The sequence below is a fragment of the Thamnophis sirtalis genome, unplaced genomic scaffold (assembly GCF_051295495.1).
Source record: "Thamnophis sirtalis isolate CommonGarterSnake01/CBP01778 unplaced genomic scaffold, rThaSir2_p1.2 scaffold_5, whole genome shotgun sequence".
In the NCBI taxonomy this organism is placed as follows: domain Eukaryota; kingdom Metazoa; phylum Chordata; class Lepidosauria; order Squamata; family Natricidae; genus Thamnophis; species Thamnophis sirtalis.
Window position 1 is genome coordinate 27,609,680 of NW_028261385.1, and position 27,380 is coordinate 27,637,059.

Below are 27,380 nucleotides of genomic sequence, written 5' to 3' on the forward strand. Positions count from 1 at the left end.
AAGATAGGTTGGCTCCAAAACTTGCAATCTTTTTTGCCCATGCAGACCAGGTAATGCATATTCCAGGAGACAGGAATAAGCTATCATAGTTCCACAACTGGGAAATGCATGCAGGATGTGGCTTCATGAATCCTTAACAGGAGCTCTATTTTGGGTTAAGTAAATAACAAGGAGGAAAGGAAGAGGGACGTTTAGAATAGAAGAGTCACCAGTCTTCTGAGCTGTAACTCTCCAGCCCCCCACAAATAAAATGACTTGAGAATTTTATCCTAGGTTTTTTTCCCCTGAAAATTCCCCTGCAGGGTCCAGCCCATTTTCAGTCTCAATCTTTCTTTTCCAGCTTTTTGCCTTGTACCAAATTTGACTGTAAACCGCTTAGAGAGGCCTGAAAGGCCTATGAAGCGGTATATAAGTCTACTGCTATTGCTACTGCTATTGCTACTGCTATTGACTGTATTCCATTCAGTTTTGAGAGAGTTATCCTCATCCATCGTGATGGCGAACCTATGGCACGTGGGCCACAGAGGCCCTGCAGCGCCCTCTCTGTGGGCATGTAAGCCACCTACCCAGTTCAGCTCTGCCACGCATGCATACACAGCTCCCGCTGGCCAGATGGTTGTCAGGTCCATGCCACACATGCACAGGGGGAGGGGCACGTGCGGGGCTGTGTGCATGCATGGGGGGTAGGCACATGCAGGAGGTGCACATCAGTGGTGGGATTCAGCCAATTTGCTCCACTTCGGGAGAACCTTTAGTTGTTAACATTCTGAGCAGTTTGGTGAACTGGTTGTTGGAATAAATCATTAGGGCAGAGAACCGGTTGTTAAATTATTTGAATCCCACCACTGGTGCACATGCATGCACGGGAAGGCAGGACGTGTACAGGGGGGCTGGGCTGCACGCATATGGGGGCACGCATGCATGGGGGCAGGGCAATGTACAGGGGCCGCATGCACATTGCATTTTGGGGGTTTGGCACTCAGTCCAGAAAACATTAGCTATCACTGTCATAGATGGACAGTGTTCTGGATTCTTTTAACATAAATTTCTTTTCAATACTGCATCCCATTGGGTTGCAAAGAACTGAAAGATGAGAAAACTGGCCTCCACACTGGATTGAGTTGCCAAATACTGCAGCTTAAACTATCTAAGGAACCTCTTTAGACAAAACAGGATTGGAGGAATAAGTGTTTTGGCATTGGAATGTCGGAGCTCAAGAATATATCAATCCCTTTCTGATTAAGTAACCTGCAAGAGGTAATTTGCATAGTTATTTGTGGAGTTTAAATCAGTTTGAATTCTATTAAAACAGCTATGGAGGGAAAAACAGGTAGCCCTAAATGGGTTGTTATTATTAATGAATTAATCTATTGCATGAAAGTACCTCAAGCCAATTTGGATGGAACATCTATGCATACTATTCAATCAGATCTCAATCTCCAAAGGGATTGAGCCAAATGGTGTATTGCCTCCTACTCTATTTAATTTTTTTATAAATGGCATAGTAGCTTTCTAATTAGAATGCCATGCCTTTCAGTTACCTCATAAGCTGCAGACCATTTAATTTTATGATAGTAAGGCACCCACTGAAGAAAGTACATGTTCTCTAACCTGGTAATAAAACTTCTACGGTGAGAGAAGCCAAAGCAGAAAACACAAGACAACTCCATTTACCAAAATATTTCAGGAGACATTAATCCTAGAGATTTGAAAGATCTCAAGGATGAAAGTTCCAGCAGATTTCTGCCCTGAAGCTTCATTTAGTTGACCATCAAAGTTGAGTATGTTATTATTTTGCTTTTATAAATTAGATTCCATTGTCAATTAATATATCCTGGCCACAATCTGAATGATAGGGAAGCCCAGTAATAAAAATAAAAATAAAAAATCCAGAAAGAAACATGTGATATATAAATGGAATTCAAGTGAAACAGATCAAAGAGTTTATATCTTTAGGAAATTATATTTTATTCTTTCTTTTCTTTTAGATCTAGTATAGAAAAAAACATTAAAAACATAACTCAGCAAATGTTTTATGGTTCCCTTATGTACAATTATAAAGACCAGCATTATTTAAGTGCCATTGAGTTGAGCCCAATGCTGGTGACTGTGTGGCTAGAGTCACTCAATCTGTCTCCAATGGATAATCCATAACTCTTCCAAGAAAATACTATTAACCTTTTTCACCTGTCCATCAATTTTATTGTGAGGATTCTAGGTCAGTGTAAAATGTACATGTTTTGTTTCAAACTCTGCCATGCCCAATGAAACAAAGATGTAATCCATTAAGGCCAGATTTCAGTTACAGATTTACAATACTTGCCTAAACTAATACTTTCCAGATTATCATTTCTAACTCTTCCAGGTGGTTTAATTCATGCTGGGGGAAAAAGCAGTTGAAGAGAGCCCTCTTCTTAGCCTTTGAAATTTTGAGACAGAATTAAAGTTGCGGTTAAGGATGTGTCAGACCTGGAAGCCACACTTTGGAGATATAAGAGAATAACTCCTAATCATCTTAGAACTGTGATGGCGAACCTATGACACCTGTGCCACAGGTGGCACATGGAGCCATTTCTGAGGGCATGTAAGGCATTGCCGTCAGCTCCAGCGAGCATGTACGCACTGGCCACCTGATTTTTAGCTGGTTTTCTCTATCTGGAGGCTTCAGGAGGTTTCCTTGAAACCCGGGGAGGGCGAAAAACTGCCAACATGCAAACCGAAAGTTCGGGAATTGACTTCCAGTTTACGCCTTAGTCTGTTTTTCACCCTCCGGAGGCTTGAGGGAAGCCTCCTAAAGCCTCCGGAGGAGAAAAAGGGCCTAATGGGCAACCCGGAAGTCAGTTCCCAAACTTCCGGTTTGCATGTTGGGCTGTTTTTCGCCCAACCCAGGCTCCTAGAAAGCCTCTGGAGCCCGGAGAGAGACCTACCGGGCCCACAGGTAGTCAGAAAATGGCCTCCAGAGGACCCCCGGGGGAGGCTGTTTTGATCCTCCCAGGCTGCAAGAAAGCCATGCGGGCATGCATAGGGCAGTGGGGGGTTGTGGTGGCATGTGCGCATGGCGCTGGGGGGGGGATAAATTATGGGATGGGCATGCCAGTTCACGTGATAGCATGCACACACATGCTTTTGGCACCTGAGGCAAAAAAGGTTCGCCATCACTGTCTTAGAAGATGGGTAGACTACCTAGGTTATTATTCTCCAATCTTCTGTGAACAGTCTGAATGTGCACAATACAATATTTTACCCTATTCGGCCTACTAGAAGGATAGTATCATTATTAATATGCATGTCTTTCTGTTTAGAAGTTGAATCAGTAGGCCATACATTATTTTGAGGTTTATTCTGCATCATATTCAATTTATATAGCTTCTTTTTATATAAAACTAGATGGTAACCTGGCATTGCCCCGGTATTTATCTATCCGAGTGGTGGGATTCAATTTTTTTACTACTGGTTCTGTGGGCGTGGCTTGGTGAATGTGGTGTGACTTGGTAGGTGTGGCTTGATGGGTGTGGCAGGGAAAGGTTACTGCAAAATCCCCATTTCCTCCTGATCAGCTGGGACTTGGGAGGCAGAGAATAGATGGGGCCAGGTCCAGTCAGAGGTCCTATTTACCAGTTCTCCAAACTACTCAAAATTTCCACTAACAGTTCTCCAGAACTGGTTAGAACCTGCTGAATACCACCTCTGATTTATCCAAATCCTGTATTAGACAGTAATGGTGATTTTAAGTGGCAACATAAGTGCAGAATGGGCTGTCCTCCTTCCTTCCATTAACGTTGCCACAATTCCTGAAGAGGCAATGGCAAGAGGAACTTCTACCTGATTTTGGTAACAATTAAATTAGTTAAAAATGTTTTCCCTGTGTCACCAGAAGCATCAAGAAAAATAATACCATGTTTTGCTAGCTGATCCATGATCATTTGTCCTTAAGAATAATAAAAGCCTTGTTAAAAATGTTCAGACCAAAAGTAATTTCTAATGTTGGATTTTCCTCCTTACCAGAGGAAGCCCCCTTGTGAAGTTGTTATCATGGCAATTCCACTGCGCTGTACAGTAGGATCCATTTTACGGCAGAACAGTAGAAGCCATTTTAAGGCACAGCAGGCTGTATCTTAACAGAACACCCCCCCCCAAGGGGTGTTAAGGGTGTCTTACTCCCACAGTATTTTTTTCCAGATTAGTCATCTGTGTACGACATTTGGTTGCAATTGCTCGAGTGTTCCAGAGTTATGCTGGAACAAACATTCACACAAACACACACACACAACACACACACATTCTATTCTATTCTATTCTATTCTATTCTATTCTATTCTATTGTTCTATTCACAGAGCCATTTTATATATCTATAGATCCAGGAAAAAGAACACAGAAAGTACAAATTATATATCTTTTATTAGACCAAAATATGGAGTTTCTGTAAAGAAAATCTCTCCAACTTTAGTTTCTGCAAAGAAGATCATATAATATGTGATTCCACATAACTTACCTGTGTTGGCAAATAGCTGACTGCTCTGATTATGTGCTCTAATTTCATAGGATATATTAATACGGAACATCTGCGGTCCCAGAGCAGCTGGTGGAGAAGAGACCGTAAATGTAAAATAATCTTGTGTACTCCAATCAACTGATTGTTTGTCTGAATGCTCGTAGATGACCAATCCTTTATCCACCTGTAGAGGAAAAAATGCTGAACTTGCTGGCAGTGAAAACATTTACAAATACATTTTTATTTAAAGCTTTTGTTTAGTAAGAATCAGTGGTGTGATTCAGCCAGTTTGCACCTATTCGGGAGAACAGGTTGTTAACTTTATAAGCAGAGAAGAACTGGAGAACTGATTGTTGGAAGAAATCTCATTTTGCTTTTTTTCCACTTAAAAGGGCTAATCTTGTAAGGAAGGCAGAAAGAAACCATTCTGCTGTTGTTTCTAGCCTAATCTTTATTGCCCTGTTTACAGAAACTGCCTCTCCTGTTAACCCTTATTACATTGTAACAGCTAAGGCAAAGCGCCCATCGACGTGAGTGATGTTGAGTTGGCCACACCCACCCAGTCACATGACCACTGAGCCACACCTGCACAAGTGGTCATTAGGGCAGAGAACCAGTTGTTAAATTATTTGAATCCCACCACTGGTAAGAATGAATGTTTCACATCTTAATCAAAACTTGGTATTAAAATCTATAAACCGGTACAAGTGTTATAGGTACTCCAGAACCATACAGATCTGAATTTTGTGAGTAGTTTTAAGGTTGCAATCAAAATTATCTTGCAACAGATTTAAACTAAGTGATGTGTGTTTACAAAGCTCAGAGATTAATTTAACATTTCCTTAAACAATAACAATTAAAACATTTGCCAATTATGGTTAAAGAAGGCAAAAATTTGAGAATGAATGTTTTTGAGTTTTAGAGAATGTAAAATTGGATGTGATAAGCAGTTATTTCACTGCATCTTCAGGGAATAATTGGGATGATGGGTATTATTATTATTGTTGTTACTGTTATTATTGCTAAAAAAATCTTTTTTGCAGCACATCCTGGATCGGCAACTTTGGCTTGATATCTATGCTGCAAACTTATAAATAAATAGATAGATTAGATAGATAGATAGATAGATAGATAGATAGATAGATAGATAGATAGATAGATAGATATAGATATAGATATATAGATATAGATAGATAGATACAGATTGTCAGAGTTCCAACACCCTAATTAAATCATGAGCCTCAAGCCAAGCTTCAAAAGAAATCCAGTTATTTATTAGGAGCTTCATGTCGGCACAATCAGATCATGAATGCTTCATGAGTTGACAGAGATAGGGATAGAGGTAGAGATAGCAATAGAGTGATAGAGATATATTTTAATGACCCTGTAATTCCCTGCATCCAGTTGGAGACGGGGTGACTGCACCCAGAGAGAGAAATATCTACTGCTACCTAGGATCGAACTCACAGCCTCCAGACTGTGATGTGAGACTTCAACTCTAGGCCACAATGCTGCTCAGATTGAAGTGGTATATAAATGCTGTAAAACTATCTGGGACAGGCCTGCTGGTGAATATTTAGTAAAAACAAATGTCATGTACAGACTTATTGATATGGGTCTCATAATTACATTAAACTTCATTTCCTATTTATAAATATGAATCACAACAAATTCAAGTTTCATTTCTAAATTGTTGGCTTACTTCTCCTAAACCTTTCAGTCCCTTTCCTAAGTTTAAGTGGGATTCGTTTGTATCCCACCTTTATCATTTTTGCAACTAACCTAAGGAGACAAATGTATACAACGCATCTTCCTCCTATTTTCTCCACTGTCTCTCAGCCCAACCCCATGAGGTGATATGGGCTGAGAAGGAGAGACAGGTTCAAGGTAACTCAGTTGGCTTTTCAAGCATTAATCAATATTGAGAGTAGCCGCCAAACCCACTCCACAGTAAAGCTTTTCATAGTATTGTCTTGAACTACTGACTATTTTGAACGTTAAAAGAAATATCTCCAAACATTTTCATATTCCATCTAAATGTCATTCTAAGAAAGATTAGGCAATGAAGAAATATTTGTAAATGAGGCATGCTTCCAGTTTCCTAAGGTAGATGAACACTTACCATAGATTGTGTAAAACTTGAAATATCCTGTATGTTATTTTCAGAAAATACACATATCAGTCTTCCAAGTTTGGGGGAATTTGCAATTGTAAAAACAATTGTTCTGTTTTCTACCTCAGCCACATCATTGGTGACAGCCTTCAGATTGTAGGATGTAATTGATTTCCTGGAGCCTGAATAATTATAATAATAGTGCAGAAGGATAATAATATTGTCAATACAGTTTATGATCTTCTTTAATCCTGAACTCTCTCTGCCCTTGAGCAGTTGAATCATTCAAAAGCAGTGCAATCCTCTAAACATTCATCGAGAAGTATTTTCAACCAAATGTATAATTTAAAATGAGGGATCTCATAACAAAACATTATCCTGTACGGAAGCTCTTGGCACCCAGACATCTAGTATGCCAAGAGAATGAGAATAAACACACACACACACACACACACACACACACACACTGAGCTAGACCTTATCTAGCTTGGAAAGCTGCCATGTAAATATTTTCCAAATACAGTGATGTCCAAGGAAAGACTTGGCACAGTCTCTGAAATTCACGGACAGATCTTCACACTCCTGAAATGAACGAACAGACGAACAAATTATTTCCTGCAAAAGCCCGCTCCCCTTTCGCTCTTCTTTTATTTCCTATGGGAGGGGACATTCACCATACACCTGTGGCCTTACTCCCAAGTTAACCCTGATTTCTTAGCTGTTCTTTTCTTCTGGAAGCTCTGAGCATGCGCAAACTGGGAACAAGCTCCAGCTATTCCTCTACCTCACTGCTGTCTAGCTCCGAAGGCAGCTGAGAACTGCCAGATGGCCTTGGCCCCATCTCTGCCGCCGAGCCTTCCTCAGCCTCCAGGAGTGGCCCATGTTCCTCCCCAACCTCATCACTGTCTGACTCCACTGGAGGACCACAACACATACATACATACACATACATACACACAAGCTATCATTCAATTCCCTCATTTATACTTTATGGCCTGGGGAACACCAAACAGCCTGTCAGTCTCCCTTTCGTGATCCCAGAGCCTCTCTGATGTAAGTAGAACTATGTTTTGGTATTTCAGACATTAGATGGGGATGGATTAAAAATGGGCACCTAAAATTCTCTTCCAAAATAGGGCTGTTTCTCTCCGTTCTCAGCAGAGGTATTGACATGCTATGCAACGTGCTATTCTAATGTAGGCCTTGTGCTGACAGAGATTGTGCCCTACAATTTGAAATGGTATAATATGTATTTTCTGCTCTTTGACCCAGCTCTTTATGAATGATCAAAACAATCCTCTGTTATTTTACAAAGATCAATCAAGCCAGAGTTTAAAGGAATTAGATCAACCGAAGGGTTTTTAAGCATTGTTCTTACATTCTTTCACTGAATGCAAAGGGTGAAATCAAATATGATCTAAAATCAAATAACAACACAGTTTCAAAAACTTATGAACCATCATGTGCAATTACGTATGCTGCTAACATTTACATGTGTATTTATTTGGATAAAAAGTAAATGTTCTGAACCGTATGCTCAGCAGGTAGCAATAATGGAACGGATCAAAAAGATTAACAAGGAACTCATCCAAGCTTGGAGAAAAGACAGTAAAAACAAAGAAAGATTTTTAAAAACCCAACTTTCCTAACAAGGACATTTGGCAAGATTTTTTTTTTAAAAAAACAGCAGTTATTGCATTGTCTGCATAAATTCTGGTCAGTTAGTTTTGCTTTTATATGGAGAATTGGTGGAACAGGCATAGCCCACTTCTCCAAACAGAGGGTTTCTGAGCCTCTGGCTAGGAATTGTTGCAGGCCAGCAATAGTATTGGCTGTCTGGTTCATGTTATCATATCTCTCTATTTTTACTTATTATTGGATTCCTTTATTTTACAGACTTTCAGGGCCCATTGATCAATTTGACTCTAAGTGGCATACAATGAAGCAATAAATTACTGTAAAAATAACCAACAGAACTCAAATATTGTTCAGGAATATTATAAATAACATTACATTCATTCTGTCTCAAATGCTGTTCAAAACTATTATAAGTTTATAACAGTTTCCAAATATGAGCAGTAAATATACCAATTTTATCTCTGGAAGGAAGGAATTCCATAGGAGGGAGTTCTTGCAGAAATTGCACAATGTCTGTGTCCTCTTCTGCTATATTTAGCAATAGCAATAGCAGTTAGACTTATATACCGCTTCATAGGGCTTTCAGCCCTCTCTAAGCGGTTTACAGAGTCAGCATATCGCCCCCACAGTCTAGGTCCTCATTTCACCCACCTCGGAAGGATGGAAGGCTGAGTCAACCTTGAGCCAGTGAGATTAGAACCGCTGAACTGCAGATAACAGTCAGCTGAAGTGGCCTGCAGTACTGCACCCTAACCACTGCGCCACCTCGGAGTTGGGTGAGGGATTCCGTTTGAACGTATGCCATATAACATAGCTCAAAGTTATGAAAGATATTAAAATAGCATCTTGAATTGCACCCAGAAATGAATTGGCTGTCAGTGTAGTTCATATAGCTGTGATGGCGAACCTATGGCATGCATGCCATAGATGGCACGCAGAACTGTCTCTGCGGGCACACAAGCTGTCGCCCCAGCTCAGCTCCACCATGCATCCGTGCGTGCCTCCTACTGGCCAGTTGATTTTTGTGCTCTGCCATGCATGGGGGGGGGCAGGGAGCATCCGCGAGAAGCACACGCATGGGTAAGGGAGCATGGGGAGAGCGTGGGGGACACATTTTTGGTCCCAGGTGGCTTCAGGGAGGTCTGCTATGTTCAAAATGGGCCACGGGGGGATGTCACATGCACATGCACAGGGAGCTGTGTTTGCGGGGGGGGGGGAGGTCACACACACATGCATGCTTTCAGCACGCGATGACAAAAAGGTTAGTCATCACTGTCCTATAGTATTGATGCTAAATAGTCATCTTGAATAGTTCAATGCAGTTCCGTCTATAGCATATTGTAGTAATCTAACTATAAATTAATGACAATGTGAGTGGACTGTTGTTGTCTATTGTAGAAATGGTCACAAGGGGCATGCCAGCCAAAAATGGTCGAAATATTATCTGGCCAGTCTTCGCTTAGTTTAGTTTACTTTATTTTCATTGCACATCGTACAACGAAGTTAAATGCCATCTTCAGTGTACATTATAACTAAAATAATAAAAACACAAACACATATCATTCACATTCTATGAAATTGAAAGCCTGATATTGCATTAATATTGCACTATACCACAGAATTCAATATAATTACTTGCTGCTTCAATAAGAGATGCATGTGTCAGACCTTTAAATTAGTGATGGCGAACCTTTTTTGGCTTGCGTGCCAAAAGTGGGGGAGCGAAGGGGGGGTCGGGCGTGGCTGTGCCACACCCATGCTATGCACACAACGTCGGCGCGCATGTGCACACGACCAGCGCTTCCATTCATTTTTTGTGTGCTTTTTTCACCCTCCCCAGGCTCCAGAGGCTTTATAGGAGCCTGGGGAGAGCGAAAACAGCCTCCTGCCCCCCATAGGCCCTGAGGAGGCTTTAGGAGCTTCCCTGAAGCCTCTGGAGCATGAAAAACCGGCCCTACAGGCAAACCGGAAGTCACTTCCGGTTTGCTCATAGGGCCTGTTTTAGCCCTCTGGAACCTTCATGGGCCTTCAGGAGGCTTCCTTGAAGGCTCCGGAGGGCTAAAACCGGCCCTACGAGCAACCCAGAAGTACATTCCCGAACTTCTGGTTTGCCTGTAAGGCCGGTTCTCCGCTCCAGAGGCTTCCGGAGGGTGAAAAATGGCCTCAAAAGAAGGCCGAAGTCAGGTGGTCATGCACGCTGGCCAGCTGACAAGACAACGTCTTGCGTGCCTGACAAATGGCTCCACGTGCCACCTGTGGCACGTGTGCTATAGGTTCGCCATCACGGCTTTAGATAGACCAAACCGGAAAATCCAGACTAGATATCCACAGAGTATATTTTATTGAGATTGTCTATAATCTTGCAAATGTGATTGTGCTGTTCCTCCCCTTTCTTCTCAGTGAATTAGGGAGATGTTGCCTGAACTGCTTCCAAATATTTCCTGGATCTTAACGAATGTTTCAACCCTCTTTGTCCAGGTAATAGCGCTTGAGTATTTTTTTTTCCAAAAACATCTCCCTTACTTTCTATAACACCAGAGTTTTCTCAGGGAGGATAAATCCATCAAGAGTTAAAAGTTGGCATTGTTCCAAATTGAACTGGCTTCTGGATCAGAAGCCACTCTGTCTTGCTTGGGTTAAATCACAATCTGTTGCTTTCCACTCAGATCCTTACAGCCTCCAGACATCAAGCCAAAACTTACACCACTTCTCTCAATTGGTGCAAGGTAGAGGTGTATCTATCATCCTGTATCTCAAAACACCGAATGTCTTCAGCAGCAGGTTCAGACAGATGAAAGTCAAACCTTGTTGTTAGTTGCAAAGTCCTGTCTAACACATCGCGACCCTATGGACAACGTTCCTCCAGACCTCCCTGTCTTCTACCATCCTCTGGAGTCCATTTAAGCTCAAACCTTGTTGTAGCTCTTATTATAGTATCCTAAAGTTCTTTATAGGTTGGAACCACTGCTCAAAAAAATAAAGCCAGCAAAATCCAAGTTTTTGTTACTAACATTGCTTCTGTCTCATCTGGATTTAATTTGAGCTTGTTCCCTCTCTCATCCAGCCTATTACTGACATAATGTAGCAATATTCAAGGGTTCTGGTAATTTGGACAAATAAATCATAATTTTTTATTCAGTGACTTTGGGCCAATCACTTTCTCTTAATTTAACCTCATAAACATGCTATGAGACTAAAAGGAAGGAAATCACACATGCCAGTTTGAATAAAATAACCAGCCAATAGTAAACAAATTGTAAGGTGAAGCTCAGAAGATTATGTATGACAGAATGTTTTCATGTTTTCAAACACCCTTTAAAAATACCAGTTTTCCTTAGTTCTCGATTATGAATGTCAACTTTGGGGGAATTGTTGGCATAAAGGAACAAGACTCACCCTTTAAAAATGTACAATGCCTAGCTTGCTTATAATTAATTTCACTTCCTATGAACATTCTTGTAAAAAACTATGCCTCAAGGCATTTTTGTGACCAAATGTCAAAATGAGGATCAAAAGCATTAAGCCACGTGTCAAATATGAATCACAAAACACAATTTGCCACTGAAGTTGCTAAACATGTTTTTCTACTGGTAGCACATCTGTATTGCTGAAATAATAGTTTCCTGGCGGTTTTAATCCAGAAATCACATAAAATAGGTTCACATAATTTTAAAAAGTAAGCAGTACATTGTTGTTGTTGTTGTTAGCTGCAAAGTTGTGTACGACCCATCGCAACCCTATGGACAACGTTCCTACAGGCCTTCCTGTCCTCTACCATCCTCTGGAGTCCATTTAAGCTCACACTGACTGCTTCAGTGATTCCATCCAGCCATCTCATTCTCTATCGTCCCCTTCTTCTTTTGCCCTCAATCTTTCCCAGCATTCGGCTCTTTTCCAGTGAGTCCTTCCTTCTCATTAGGTGGCCAAAGTATTTGAGTTTCATCTTCAGGATCTGGCCTTCTAAAGAGCAGTCACGGTTGATCTCCTCCAGGATTGACCGATTTGATCACCTTGCAGTCCAAGGGACTCACAGGAGTCTTCTCCAGCACCAGAGTTCAAAGCCTCAATTATTTGGCGCTCAGCCTTTCTTATAGTCCAATTTTCACAGCCATACATTGCAACTGGGAAAACCATAGCCTTGACTGTATGCACTTTCGTTGGTAGGGTGAAGTTTCTGGTTTTTAGTATGCTGTCTAGATTTGCCAAGGAGCAAGCGTCTTTTAATTTCTTGGCTGCAGTCCCCATGTGCGGTGATTTTGGAGCAGTATATACACACTGCCTAATCCTGATTTAGGATCAAGTTGGACATAATTGCATTTCTGAATTCCCGGTATTGTTTTCTTTTTCAAAAAGAATAAGTTAAATATTGACCAATCATCTTATTGTTTATCTTAGTTTATTCCAAATCAATTAAGAATACAAAGCCTTACCTGGAAAAATTTCTAACCCATTATTATTTTCAAGACGAATAACCAAATTTCGAGCTGTGATGCTAAATATCTGACGCGGTGCAAAGTTTATACCATCTGTAACTTGAAAACTGAAACCTCCAGACATTGATCCTAAAGGAAAGCAGGGATATAGTCATAAAACAACAGCAATAATAATAAAAAACATGTAGCAATCAGCATGCAACAAAATAAATACATTAATTAAATTTAAATAAAGAATGATTATTTAAACCAGAAGAATTAGTTCTTCAATGCAGTCTTTTTGTACTGATAGCCAACTTTGGGTCGATGAATTATTTCTGAAAGTAGATCGAAATAAACATTGTTCCTATTGAACAGGAATATTTTCAATCAATACATTATGGTATCTGTATGCTTTGACGCAGAGGCTCAATGGCTAAGATGCTGAGTTTGTCTATCAGAAAGGTTGTCAGTTCAGCAGTTCGAATCCCTAGTGCCGCTTAATGGAGTGAGCTCCCATTACTTGTCCCAGCTTTTGCCAACCTAGCAGTTCAAAAGCATGTAAAAATGCAAATAGAAAAATAAGAACCACCTTTGATGGGAAGGTAACAGTGTTCATGCACCTTCGTCATTTAGTCATGCCGGCCACATGACCACAGAGATGTCTTTGGACAGCGCTGGCTCTTCGGCTTTGAAACGAAGATGAGTACCGCCCCCTACAGTCGGGAACAACTAGCACATATGTGCGAGGGGAACATTTACTTTTACCTTTATGCTTTGGCCAAACCTACAACTGGCTGCTTGTTGGGATTAGTAATAGAATTGATTGTGGTTCAGTAATTGAATTTGACTGCATTTGTTTCTTGCATTCAGACAATGTTTCAGGAGCCAGATACCCTATTTTTAGGAGTATAAGACACACCTTTTTCCCTCCAAAAGGAGTATGAAAATGTGGGTACTTCTTATACACTGAATGCAGCACTTTTGCTTCCCAAAACCCTGTCCTCTTCACCAAAATGGCCGTGCATAGCCTTTAGGAGGCTTTCAGAGTGCTCCTGGGGGCTGGGGAGGGCAGAAATGAGCAAAAAACAGGCTGGCTATGCATGCCCTTTTTTTGACAAAAACCAGGCCCGTTTTTGTGAAAAATGGGCCATTTTTTGCTCGTCCCCCCCCCCCCCCCGAGCATTCTACAAGCCTCCTAAAGGCAATTCATGCCCTTTTTTTGAAAAAAAAAATAAGCCCACTTTTGGGAGGTCTGCAGAGTGCAAAACCTTTTTTTAAAATTTGCCTCTTCAAAATCTTGGTGCGTCTTATATTCCGGTGCATCTTATACTCCGAAAAGTATGGTAGATTCCATGAAAAAGTAATAGACAATGTCAAAAAACCTAGTTGGAAAGTGTGGCTTGATTTGCATAGCCGCAGTTTGCCAACTGTGGTTCACTTGCTTGCACTTTTTATTCATCATAATTATTCCCCTGAAATTGCTATCTATCCTTGCATGCCTATGAGTATGTGCATATGCAAATATTGTGCAGGGGAAAATATATTCTATATAGCCATAGCTCTTACTTATATAAGTATCACTTGAGAGACCGCCTTCTGCCGATTACCTCCCTCCGACCGATAAGATCGCACAGACTGGGCCTCCTCCGAATCCCATCCGCCAGTCAATGTCGACTGGCGACTACACGGAGGAGAGCCTTTTCTGTTGCAGCTCCGACCCTGTGGAACGACCTCCCCGTCGAGATACGCACCCTCACCACCGTCCAGGCCTTCCGCACAGCCCTCAAGACCTGGCTATCCCAACAGGCCTGGGGATAAGCTTCTAATTTGCCCCACCCGAGTGTTGAATGTTGAATGCAAGTTGTGTTTTTATTATTTTACTTTGTTCACATATTGTTTATTTTTGACCCCCTCCCTAATGATTGTAAGCCGCCCTGAGTCCCCTCAGGGAAAAGGGCGGCCTATAAATCCTAATAAATACAAAATACAAATACAAATACAAATACTTCATTTCATTTGCATTTTAGTAGAAAGAAAAATGCTTATGCATATTTATCTTGGTGTTTGTCTGTCTTGTTCCTGAGTTTCTGATATGGACTTTTATCTATTTGTTTCATTGAGTGTGTGGTAGGAACATATGTAGGAAAAAAATCAGACTATATTAAGTCATTTAATATTTTCTGGATTAATGAATATGAATTTCTGTTAAAATAGCTTGCTTCCTATCCCATCCAGGCACACAATAAAACCAGTCATGGGTATAAGAGCATTGGTGTACAATGGAAACTTAATTTATTTGCTTTTATGTTTCTGCTCCCCCTCTAAGTCCAATACAAATCTAAACTCTGCTTTCATAAAGCCTTAGTGTTCTGAAGTTTGCTTTCTGAACATAAAAGGATTCTCCTTGCAGCTAATATGTTATATGCTAAATCATGGAATTACCACAAATGCCATTCAATTCTATCTCTATAGAACTGATTTATTAAAGATCCCAGAAGTATAAAATATGTGGTTCTCCTATTGGGTTTGACTCTTAGCTACCGTATTTTTCGGAGTATAAGACACACCTTTTTTCTTCAAAAAAGAGGCTGAAAATCTGGGTCCGTCTTATACATCGAATACAGCATTTTTTTGCCTCCCAAAGCCCCACCCCTTAACCAAAATGGCTGTGCATTGCCTTATGGAGGCTTTCAGAGAGCTCGTGGGGGCTGGGGAGGGCAGAAATGAGCAAAAAGCCAGGGCCGTTTTGTGCCCCCCCCCAGCCCCCAGCAAGCCTTCATAAGGCTATCTATGCGATTTTTTTGACAAAAAACGACCCCATTATTTGCTCGTTTTTGCCCCCCAGGAGCATTCTGCAAGCCCCCCCAAAGGCTATTCATGCCTTTTTTGGGGGGGAAAAATGGGCCCGTTTTCATGAAAATAGGCCGTTTTCAGGAGGTTTGCAGAGTGCAAAAACTTTTTTCCTTTTGGAAAGTTCTTTAACTGATTGATGAGAATTACATTGATCAAGTGCTGTGCCAGCAGAAACACCTACCTATCTACTGTATTTCTCTCTGTCTCTTTTTCTCTCTCTTTATCCCTCTACCTACCTAGCTAGCTATACACTCTCTCTCTCTGCCTACCTACCTACTGTATTTCTCTCTCTATTTCTCTCTCTCTCTATCCCTTTATCTACCTACCTACCTACCTACCTACCTACCTACCCTCTCTTCCTATCTACTGTATTTCTCTCTCTCTTTCTCTCTACCCTTCTACCTATCTACCTACACTCTCTCCCTATGTATTTCTCTCTCTATCCCTTTATCTACCTATCTACCTACCTAACTACTCTCTCCCTATCTACTGTATTTCTCTCTCTATTTCTCTATCTCTATCCCTCTACCTATCTACCTACACTCTCTCCCTATCTACCTACTGTATTTCCCTCTCTCTCTCCCTTTATCTACCTACCTACCTACCTACCTAGTCTCTCTCCCTGCCTATTTATTGTATTTCTCTCTCTATTTCTCTCTCTCTATCCCTCTACCTACCAACCTACTTACTCGCTCTCTCTGTCTCTCCCTACCTTTCTACTGTATTTCTTTCTCTCTATCCCTTTATCTATCTATCTATCTACCTATCTACCTAACTACTCTCTCTCTCCCTACCTACCTACTGTATTTCTCTCTCTTTCTCTCCCTGTCTATTCCTCTATCTACCTGCCTACTTTTTTTAAAAAAATTGCCTCTTCAAAACCTTGGTGCGTCTTATACTCCGGTGCGTCTTATACTCCAAAAATACAGTAGGCTATTTTTAACAGAAGTAAAAACATAATTAACTCTAGCATGAAATTCCATCAACAGTGCAAAATACCTTTATGGACGAACACCACTTGTCCTTCTTCAATATGAGCTTGGGTAAAATTAAGGATATTCTTGTTTGGAGAAGACTTGAGTGCCAAGTGACCATTATTGGGAGGAGAAACAGAATACAATAATTCTGCTGGAGAAGAATCCTTATCTTCTGCCAAGAGTTCATTCTTTGTTATTTCAGTGACTGATCCTACCCACACCTTAAAGAAAAAGAAGAAAAAAGAATTGTTACTCAGATTCTGGCTTTGTTGTTAAATATATAGTTTTGTACACAAAGCTGGTTGAAAAAGCAGCTGAGCTTTGTTGATACATCTTTTTAAATAACTTATTGTAGAGGTTTTTCAAAGGAATTAAAAACAGTACAAATTTCAAGTTAAAGAAGAAAGTTGGGAAGGGAAGGGAAGGAAAAGAAAGGGATTCTTTTCTGATATATTTCTTAAGGATTTCCTATAGGTTAGGATTCACAGCATGGAGTCTGCTGGATGTTTTGGACTATAAAAGCAACTTGCTGACTCTAGGTATTGGGAACTATGTTCAGAACTTAGAGGAAACAAGTTATCTGCCCTGTAGCTAATCAACAAGAGTTTATTACTATAATAACCACAATAGTATCCCACTAAATTAGATTATTAAAATAAAACGAGCAAACAATGACTGGGCCCTTGTGTGAAAATCTCATGAACGCAGTTCAGTTCTAGCACACAGGATAAATCTCTGGTCTCGGAGGCACCTTGTTCTTTGATGTTAAGTTTGCATCTGACTATGATTAGTACATCAGTGGTATTTTTTTTTAAAAAAAATCTGACAAGACTGAAACCTACCCATCCCGCTGTTGCATTTAAAACTCATTTCAAAAGACTTCAACTAAATATCAAACCACATCCTGCATTAATTCATATCTAAAGAAACACGGCATGGAATTGCATAGCCTGTGAGCATAGACATATTAATGAAGGTATCTGAGATCACTGAAATAGCTTTGTTCTCTCAGTACCTGTTTCAATACTATCAGTACTTCCTTGCACTTTGAAGTGCAGATGGATCTATGATTAAAACAAATGGAGAAATAACTGGGCTAAACTGATGTCAACACTTAGCTGCCTTTTGCTGACCTAGCTCAAAAGAGAGACAGACGCCAGGCTAAAAGAATTTGGAAGAGTGCCCAAAAGTCATAATATCTTGGACATCCTATTGCAACTTTCAGATACACACACACACACACACACACACACACACACACACAGAGAGAGAGAGAGAGAGAGAGAGACAGACAGACAGACAGGTAACTTTTCCAGTCTCTTTAATGTTTTTGCTGTAACAGAATACCTCTGTATCAGAATTCCAGAACAATTCAGCAAGATTTCCTTCCTATGTTTATATTCCATGCTTATACCATTTATTTACAAATTCATAGGCAATTCAATTGGATAAGATCTGAATAAGCATGCATTAAGTTATCTAAATTTCTATATTTCCTGATACTCTTCTATTCGCCAAACACTGGTTTGTCAGCTGGAACAAATTTAGATTTAGATGACTGCTAAAAGCTCTTTTTCTTTCCCATATTATTTTATGCATAAATCTAAGTCTCATATCGTCAGCGTAGCTCATTTGGATTCCTGAGGAGCTTAGTTTACACATAAATCTGCTCATACATACAAAGTATGGGTATATATTTAAATCTATTCACACATATAAGGTAAGGAAATATACCTAAAAGCATGTTTGATTTGATTGCTTTTGATAAATGACTAAGAAAATTAGTAAAAGAAATGTTGATGAACAATTCTGAATGTTGGACAGATTTTTTCCCAGTGTCAAAAAAAATAAATTAAAAGGATCTTGGGAGAATAGAAAGATGTGGAAGGGAAACAAAAATAATGTGCAAAAAACAAGAATGAAAAAATTACTGCAACTATGGAATGTATGGGGGGGGGGGATTATTTCCCAACAAAATAATTAGATATGAAGTTGTGGAAGTTATATGGAATAAAGTAAAAAAAAAAATGCTCGGTGACATAATGAAGCTGTAAATGAGGAAAAGAAAATATGCACTGGTAGTCCTCGACTTACGACTGTCGTTTAATAATGGCTCAAAGCTACCATGGCGTCAAAAAATGGGATTTAAATCTAGTTCTTGCAATGACTGTCACATCACCCCCTTGGTCATGAGATGGGCATTGGCAAATGACTTGTTCAATGTGTATCTGATGGCTCTACTAGACAATTGGAAGAAATGTATTACTGTTTCACTCTATGAACAGAAAGATGGTAAGAATTAATACAGAAGCTACTGAGGATTAGTTTGTAAATACACCTGAAAAAGTGTTGGGCACAATTGTGATCAAAAGAGGTGGGGGGAGCCTGTTCATACAAATAATGAGTTAAATTGTAATAAAAGTGAAATTTTTGCAACTATACTGTAGGTTAGGTGAGGAAACATATATACGGTATGAGTACATATGATGAGTTGCGTGGCACGACAAAACCGCGCTGGTCAAAATCGCGGCGATAAAATCGCGGCGCTAAAGCCGCAACGTCATCACTGCGCGTCATCACCGCCACGACAACAGCGCGGCAACATAAGGGCGCTTTAAAACGGCACCGCGGCAGAAAGCCAACTTCATTTAAGGTAAGCGTTAGGATTAGGTTTAGGGGTTTGTTTTAGGGTTAGGTTTAGGGTTAGGTTTAGGGTTAGGTTTAGGTTTAGCGTTAGGGTTAGGTTTAGGGTTAGGTTTAGGTTTAGGGTTAGGTTTAGGGTTAGGTTTAGGGTAGTGAGTGCTTGGGAATGCGCGATTTTGCCCTCCGCGATTATGACATCACGGTAGGGTCGCGCTTTTCCTTAGCGCTTAGAACGGCGCGATTTAGTCTTCGCGCTTATGTCTCCGCGCAGAAGTGCTTCGCGGATTTGTGGTGGAACCGATGAGTTGTATGTGGCCTTGGATGAGAGATAAAGATTTGTAAAAGAAGAAAAAAAGTTATGTAAAGAGTATACTTCTGTCTACTTTGACAGTGAGAGATTAGTATATCAGGAACAACATAAAAGAATATTGCATTGCAAACAGGGTACTTAAGAAGTGCATGTGGTAAAACATGAAAAGGTAAGGTCATGAATGAGTGAGTGTTGAATGAATGTAGACTGAATACAAATGAGAACAAGGACTGGATGCAAAACAAACACATGGGCTTTGCATCCAAAATTCACCACATTTTGAATTGTGAGCCAGAGTTGTTTGCTGAGATGGTCAAGTATAGAAATAAAATCAAAATCAAAATCAGTAAGTATGTCAAGGGGAAGCCTGAAAGACACGTAGTTAGAAAGATAGATGGACTTGATGGTTATTCCTAGGAACAGGAATTCCTAGGAATAGTTCCTCTAAAATGAAACTGCCAGAATTTTAAATAACAAAAGGCAATATATTAATATGGTGGAAAGAGGGTGATTTGCAAGCATAGAAAGATATGGAGCATTATAGTGAAAGGCTTTGGTGTAAATTAGATTTAACTATGTTTCCTTTTCTTATTTCCTGGCTTTAATTTCTTTGACTTTTTCTCGCTTCCCTCACACCATATTGTATGCCCCAAAAAGGTGATAATGTGATAGGTATCTATCCATGCATGTATGTACAATTAATCAACAAAATGCTATTGCAGTATAATCTGATTATTAATAGAAAACATAGGAGGGAAGGAAGTACTCTAAGTCTATCTTAGTGGTTTGTTGGCTCTATCATAAATCATTTAACACGTTTTAACCAAAAATGCTTTTAAAATGGTTGTCTATGATGCAGACGGGTCAGAATGAGATTACTAACTGAAGCAGAAAGCGTTTTTTTTTTCCTTTTTAGAGGCTCTGTTTGCATTTTTTCTGAATGAGAACATACATTGTAGTATGGAATGAATGAAGCACACTGCAGAAAAATAACTTATTGCCAATTACCATGATCATAAGAACCACTGAAAGTATTGAATCAAGGTCCTGTAGGCTGCATATCACAGTTTGCTTGCTCTGTGGTTACACAGACAGATGTGAAGGGAGGGGTAACCTAGCGAGAGCAATAGGTCAACACTATGGATTCTACATATGACTGTTGTTTAGAAAGATGACTCATGTGTTAGGTTTTTATCATTTCCTTGCCATTAAATTGTCAAATTTGAAACTGCAAAAATGTTTCATGTTGCATGTATGGAAAATGACGCTTCATAAATATTATTTTCTTATTGAATATTTTTTCTTTAAGTCACATGTTATATAGGATGTTGACTTTCCTAAGGATTTTTCAGTGGCTACATTTGATCCCTTAAGAGCATCTTACTCAGCATTAGACAGTACTGTACCCAAAAACTGAAAGCAGGCTGCAACACAAAGAGATGGAAATCCATTTAAAATCCAATTTAAGTTTTTCTAAGAGTCATGGGGAAAAATGACATATACATGTTCTAAACAAAGTTAAATTATAAACAAAAATAATTATATCTGTGCACTCCACCCCACAACATTCAACAATTCTCATAATGTGAGAATGCTGCATTTTCCCCATCTCATCCTCATGGAAGGCTGCTTCCAGAAGAAATAAGTTACGCTTTGGTCCCTCTGAAATCAAGATCTGAGATGACAAAATCCCAATTGCAATGACTAACTCCATCCCAGCCCAGGCCATAAACTTTCTGAAAATGATGGTGAGGTAAAGGATATTCCTCCAGCACTGAACTTCAGTTAAGCTTAGAGCTTAGAGTATTGGCTGAATCTTTCAAAATAAGCACAAGCTATACAGCTGTGCTCATTTATGAATTACTGCAATATCACATACAGGTAGTCCTCCACTTACACCATTCATTTAGCAACCATTTGAAGTTACAACATCACTGAAAAGAGTGACTTATGACTGTTTCTCACACTTACAAAAGTTGCATCATCTCAAAGGTCATGTGATCAAAATTCAGGTGTTTAGCATTTCATCTCATATTTATAACAGTTGCAGTGTTCCAGGATCACATGCTCACATTTTACGACTGTCTGACAAGCAAAGTTGAAGGGGAAGCCAACCTGTATACTAACTTAACGACTGCAGTGTTTTACTTAACAGATATGCCAAGAAAGGTCATAATATGAGGTAAAATTCACATAACAACTATCTTACTTAGCAACATAAATTTTGGACTCAACTGACCACCTGTGTCTGTTCCTTCAGTGCATTAACGAGATTAAAATTGGATTGGGGTAAAAATAATAATACCATCTTCAGAAATTTGAGAATCAAATAAAAGTGGAAAAAAAATATTAGTCCGTACAAGAAAACTTTATATACCGAATCCTTCCAAAATAAAAACAGAGCTTACTTTGCCAACAGAAGATCTCAGGAAGCAGCTTGGAAAAGAAAAAAATGATTTAGCATCACTGAAATACTGAAAACATTCACATTGTATGCTATCCTACCTTTATAATGTATTATCTGTTTAAGAACACATTTTATTTTCATTTATCCTAATTTTGTCTCGCATGTTCTCTATTATTACAGGGTTTTTCTTGATAAGATTTGAGAATATTTGGCCCAGAGGTATACACTTCTTATTTAGCTTTTCCATTTCATACTTTCATTTTGAAATGTTAATATTAGCAAATCCACAGCTGAGATATTTTTTCCCTTTTATGCATGTTTCTAGGGATTGCATTCTGATCTTCATTACTAAAATGAAACAGTGCTTAATTATGTTTTTGATAAATGGGAAAACTTCCATAAAATTGAAAACGGATCTCCCCCTTCTGGTTACACTGCAGTACTTGCGCTCAAAATCATGCCATCCAAAAATACAACTACTTTTGCTCATTTTTAAAATTTGGGGTAAAGGTGGGTCTTTACTAAGAAAATAAGAGATAACTAATGTTAGTATATCTGTGACTAAACGACATTGCATAGTTATCTGCTTAACAATTTAATGCCTAAGGATATTTTTTAAGTGACTTCAAAATATCTATCCATCAGGTAAATAGATATTTTTTTAAAAAAACAATAATAATTTGTTTCACACGCAAATGGACTAGTTAATCCTGTAACCCATGAAAATGAACTTAATTGTTAATATTGTCCTCTATTAGTCCCAACTAATAGATTAATAATTAGTCTGGACAAGGATAGTGGGGTTTGGCTGAGGCATAGATAATTCAAGCTATCAGAAAGCAGTCGGTACAATTTGGAAAGAATTCCAGAGGAAATCTATACACAATGGATTACTCCTATGACAAGAGAGAGCAGTGGAAAAAAGAATGAAGAAAGTAATCCTAAGGACTTTTTAAATTTAAATTTAAAAAGGGGAGGGGTGTACCTTAATAATTGGTGTACAATTTTACTTACTGAGGTTTATGTATAGGTAATGTGGAGACAACATAGCAATTTGGAAATCTGCTCCCATCCCATTTGTACCTTCTCAATCAGTACTCATTCAAGGAGGCTATTTGATTGCAGTTATTTGCAAATGTTGGAAAGTTCCAAATAAGCTCAAAATCAGAGGTAGGTTCCTACTGGTTCCAACTAGTTCAGCCAAGTAGGTAATAACTCAGCCAGACACGCGCCTGGACCGTTTCTATCCTCGGGGCCGCCATCTTGATTTTCTGTTCTGCACACGCGCAGAACAATCTTCATTGAAAAAAATTTTTTTTTCTTTTTTAATGTGCACATGTGCAGACCTTTTTAGGTGCATTTTTGGGTACAAATGTGCATCTGGCATGTGCATGAATGAAGCCAGTGTGCACACTCAAAAAGTTTTTGAGCCCCGAACCGGTAGTAATGCCAGCAGGAACCCACCCCTGCTCAAAATTGTATGCACCTGGTGTTTTTTTTAAGACAGGTAATGAACATTCCAATGCTGGAGATCTTCAAGAAAAGATTGGACAATCATTTGTTCAGGATGCAATAAGAACTCCTGCCTTAGGCAGGAGGCTGGACAAGACGACCTCCAAGGTCTTTTTCAGCCCTATGATTCTATGAATTAATTGATTGAACTACCAATCAAGAGGCAATTCTTGAATATAATCAAGGGATGCAATGTTTCCAGGTACATATTACGTGAAAAATCAACTTTGAAACATTCCAGTGTAGAAATGGAGAGATAATTCTGCCATTTTGCAACATGCTTATTCATATTAATAATTTCTCATCATTTAATCCTGTTATTAATTTATTTTAAACAAGATCAACTATATTCTAGCAATAACAACACAGAGTTGGGATGTGATCATTAAAAATAAATCAAAGACACAATGAAAATGCATTACGGTCTGCCTTGCCTTTTTTGCCGTCCCCTGGATTTCTTTTAAATTCAACAGTAATAAAAGTGAAAACTGTCCAGATGTTTTAAACATTGGTATAACCTCTTGAGAGAGCCAATTTGGTGTAGCGGCATCAGGCTAGAAAACAAGGTACTGTCTAGTCTATCTTAGACACAAGTCCATCTGGGTGACCTTTGGCCAGTCACATTCTCTCCACCCTAGGAAGGAGGCAATGGCAAAACCACTTCTGAAAAAACTTGCCAAGAAAACTGCAGGGACTTCTCCAGGTGGCCTCTGAGATTTGGGCATAACTGAATGGGGAAAAATACACCCTAGAACAGCAGTTCTCAAAATGTGGATTCTTTAGACTCCCTGAATACCTTTCCAGAAGTCTACAAATTCAAATATTTTAAAATTTCTCAAGTCTCCATTTCCAATATAATTAATATTGATAGATATAAAGCAAAATTCTATGAATTTAAAGTAACTTCACTTGTTCTCTGTTAAATTTAGTCAATGCCACTTCAAGAAAATAACAGTTTGCAATTCAACCATATTACGGTGGCTCAACTATAGTTGCAACTAACTCCTAGTATTTTTAGAATATCTTCTTCCATGACTTTGGAACCTCTCAATCATTTTTAAGAATGTAAAGAAGTCCTGAGATCAAACTGTTTGAGAACTGTTGTTCTAGATAATCAATGGCTATTTATATAGGACAGATAAACCAAAGGCAAGTTTCACCTGTTACAAACAGAAGACCCTCATGTATATAACCAGTTAAACATTTAGATCTTGGACATACCCGGAGTGCCAAGTTTCTCTTTATGAAGGGAGCTTCATCATTTACTGCTGTAATAGTCACAAATATGATCTGGGGCAAGCTTTGCTTCCATAATTGTGTGCAGTTTGCAACAATTGTAAAATTATCAAGCAGCTGTTCACTGTCATCATGAACATAGAAGATCAAACCTTGTTCTACCTAAAACAGGAAAGACAAAAAATGTAAAATGCATCCACATGAAAAATTAAACCATAATCACGTAATCACTCCAGTTGGTGAACTAGGGGGGCATTCGCCCAGGTTCGCCTGGTGCGCCAGTTGCGACCCTACCTGAATCGGGAGGCTCTCACAACAGTCACTCGGGCCCTTGTGACCTCTAGGCTGGAATACTGCAATGTGCTCTACATGGGGCTGCCCTTGAAGAGCATCCGGCGACTTCAGCTAGTACAGAACGCGGCCGCGCGAGCGATTGTGGGTGCACCTCGGTTCACCCACATAACATCTATCCTCCGCGAGCTGCGCTGGCTACCTGTCGATCTCCGGGTGCGCTTCAAGGTGCTATTAGTCACCCATAAAGCCCTGCATGGTAGTGGATCTGGATACTTGAGAGACCGCCTTCTGCCAATTACCTCCCTGCGACCAATTAGATCTCATAGATTAGGCCTCCTCCGTATTCCATCGGCCAGCCAGTGCCGGCTGGCAACTACAAGGAGGAGGGCCTTCTCAGTAGTAGCCCCGACCCTTTGGAACGAGCTCCCCGTGGAGATTCGTACCCTCTCCACTGTCCAGGCCTTCCGCACAGCCCTTAAGAACTGGCTAGCCCGTCAGGCCTGGGGACAAGGATAGCCGCCCCTCCCGAATGATGAATGTATGTTGCTTATTACTTTTATTATATGTGTCTATGTCATTGTTTGTATTCCCCCTCCCTGATTTTATGTGAGCCGCCCTGAGTCCCCTCAGGGAAAAGGGCGGCCTACAAATGTTAATAAAATCTAAAATCTAAATCTAAATCTAGGGTTACTTAATCTAAGCACATTATTTACACATTACTTGCTATATTATATACTCATGATGGTGAACCAGAGGTAGCACGCAGAGCTCTCTCTATGGGCATGCGCGCTGTCTGGTCTGTCGTGCATGAACATGCAGCCAGCCACTCTCTTCTGGGTTCCGTCATGTGCATGCATGCCGGCCAGCTAGTCAGCTCACATGCACATGACAGAACCCGGAAGTGCAGCTAGCAATGGCGTGCATACATGCGGGGCTAGACACTCTCTTCCGGGTTCCATCATGCGCATGCCCGAAGACCAGTTGGCCAGCGAACATGCACACAACGGAACCTGGAAGAAAGTGGCTGGCTGCACGTGCATGCTCACCAGACCAGCTGCTTTATTCCGGGTTTTGGTGATCTGGTGCACACGCACGCTCCTGTTTCGGCACTCTGTGTCAAAAAGGTTAGCCGCCGTTATATACAATAGTGGGGACTGTACAGTTTTCTAAAAATAGGAAGGTTCTTAAAGTCTAAAGTCCAAAAATAGAAAAGTTCAAGAAGTTTTAATTGTTCTTTGATATATTTCAAAATCTAATTATAAAATTAAAGCCAGAAATGTATTTTGAATAACTTTACCTGTTTTCTGTTAAATTTAGTCAATGTCATTTCCAAAAAATGAGAGTTTGCAATTCGGCCATATATTGGTGGCTCAACTAGACTGAAGTCACAATTAACCTCTGCAAAGTGACTATTAGAAATTTTTAGAATATCTTCTTCAAGGACTTTTGAACCCCCTTCAGCAACTGTGAAGTTGTGTACTTCTAGTGGGATCAGCTTTGGAATGACGTCCACAGTCACTTCTATTCCACTGACTGTCTGGATACCATTAGTCACATCCAAGGAAAAGTGGTCTTGGAGTTGGTTGGAGATGGTCTGTATGTACTGGATAATGCCATCATTGATGTCTTGTTGAGTAAAAGACAAAACTGGATTTTCTTCTGCTCCAAGGTAGTTTTCTTTTGATATAAACATCCAAAGATAGCCATAGACTGGAGGTGATCTTACTTTGAATTCTATCTCTGATGGCAAGCTGTTTTCATGCACAGCCTTTAAAAAAATATAAGACCAAGTCATTAACAACATAATGATTAGTGCTTTTTCTAAATACAGCTTTTTATATTTAATCTTTAATAACAACAGCATTGAACATTCTGATGGTTTAGCTATGTCCCTACAGGTATAGATGGCCTACAAACTCTTTCAATCTGTCTGTCTGTCTATCTATGTGTCTTTTTTGAATGTCCCACCTTGTGTTCTGTGACACCACTACCAAAAATTGGCAGCATGGTTTGTCATTTTGAGATGGGACATGCTCAAAACCTTTACTATTAAATGTTTTTTTTTAAAGTTTAAAATAGTTCTTGGTGCTTTCTGAGTTTGCTTACAAATATTTCATTATCCAACTAGGTAATGTGATCAGTGCAAGAGAGTATGGAGTTTGCTGCTTTGGAAGTCGCTTGATTAAATTATTGTTTTCTGCCTGATTGTTTGATCATAAACAGACACATCTTAATGACTTGAATATTATTAATCAAACATATAAATATATTTATATACACTGCTCCTTAGATTGAAGAATCTCAAAAATAGCTTTCAATAAAATCAGCAATAAAGCAAATAATAAACAGTACATTAAGCAATATAATATAATTTCTGTAAAGTAAAACATTCATTAAGAAAGTTAAGGAAAACAAAATACACAGGTGCTCTTCCAGTGTTCAGAGTTGGAAAGCTCAAAGGAAGAAATTTACTGAAATCTTTTACGGAA

General features: G+C 39.6%; 1 protein-coding gene across 1 annotated transcript in view; it reads right to left on the reverse strand.

Moving 5' to 3' along the window:
• LOC106546085 (chondroitin sulfate proteoglycan 4) overlaps positions 1–27,380 on the reverse strand; it is a 46,087-nt gene that overhangs the window by 3,727 nt on the left and 14,980 nt on the right. Inside the window, exons 4-9 of the mRNA XM_087715496.1 lie at positions 26,189–26,659; positions 24,583–24,759; positions 16,512–16,710; positions 12,675–12,806; positions 6,616–6,788; positions 4,494–4,677 (exon numbers count right to left, since the gene is read on the reverse strand). Coding sequence (XP_087571622.1) covers positions 4,494–4,677; positions 6,616–6,788; positions 12,675–12,806; positions 16,512–16,710; positions 24,583–24,759; positions 26,189–26,659 — 1,336 coding nt within the window. The remainder of the gene's footprint in view (positions 1–4,493; positions 4,678–6,615; positions 6,789–12,674; positions 12,807–16,511; positions 16,711–24,582; positions 24,760–26,188; positions 26,660–27,380) is intronic.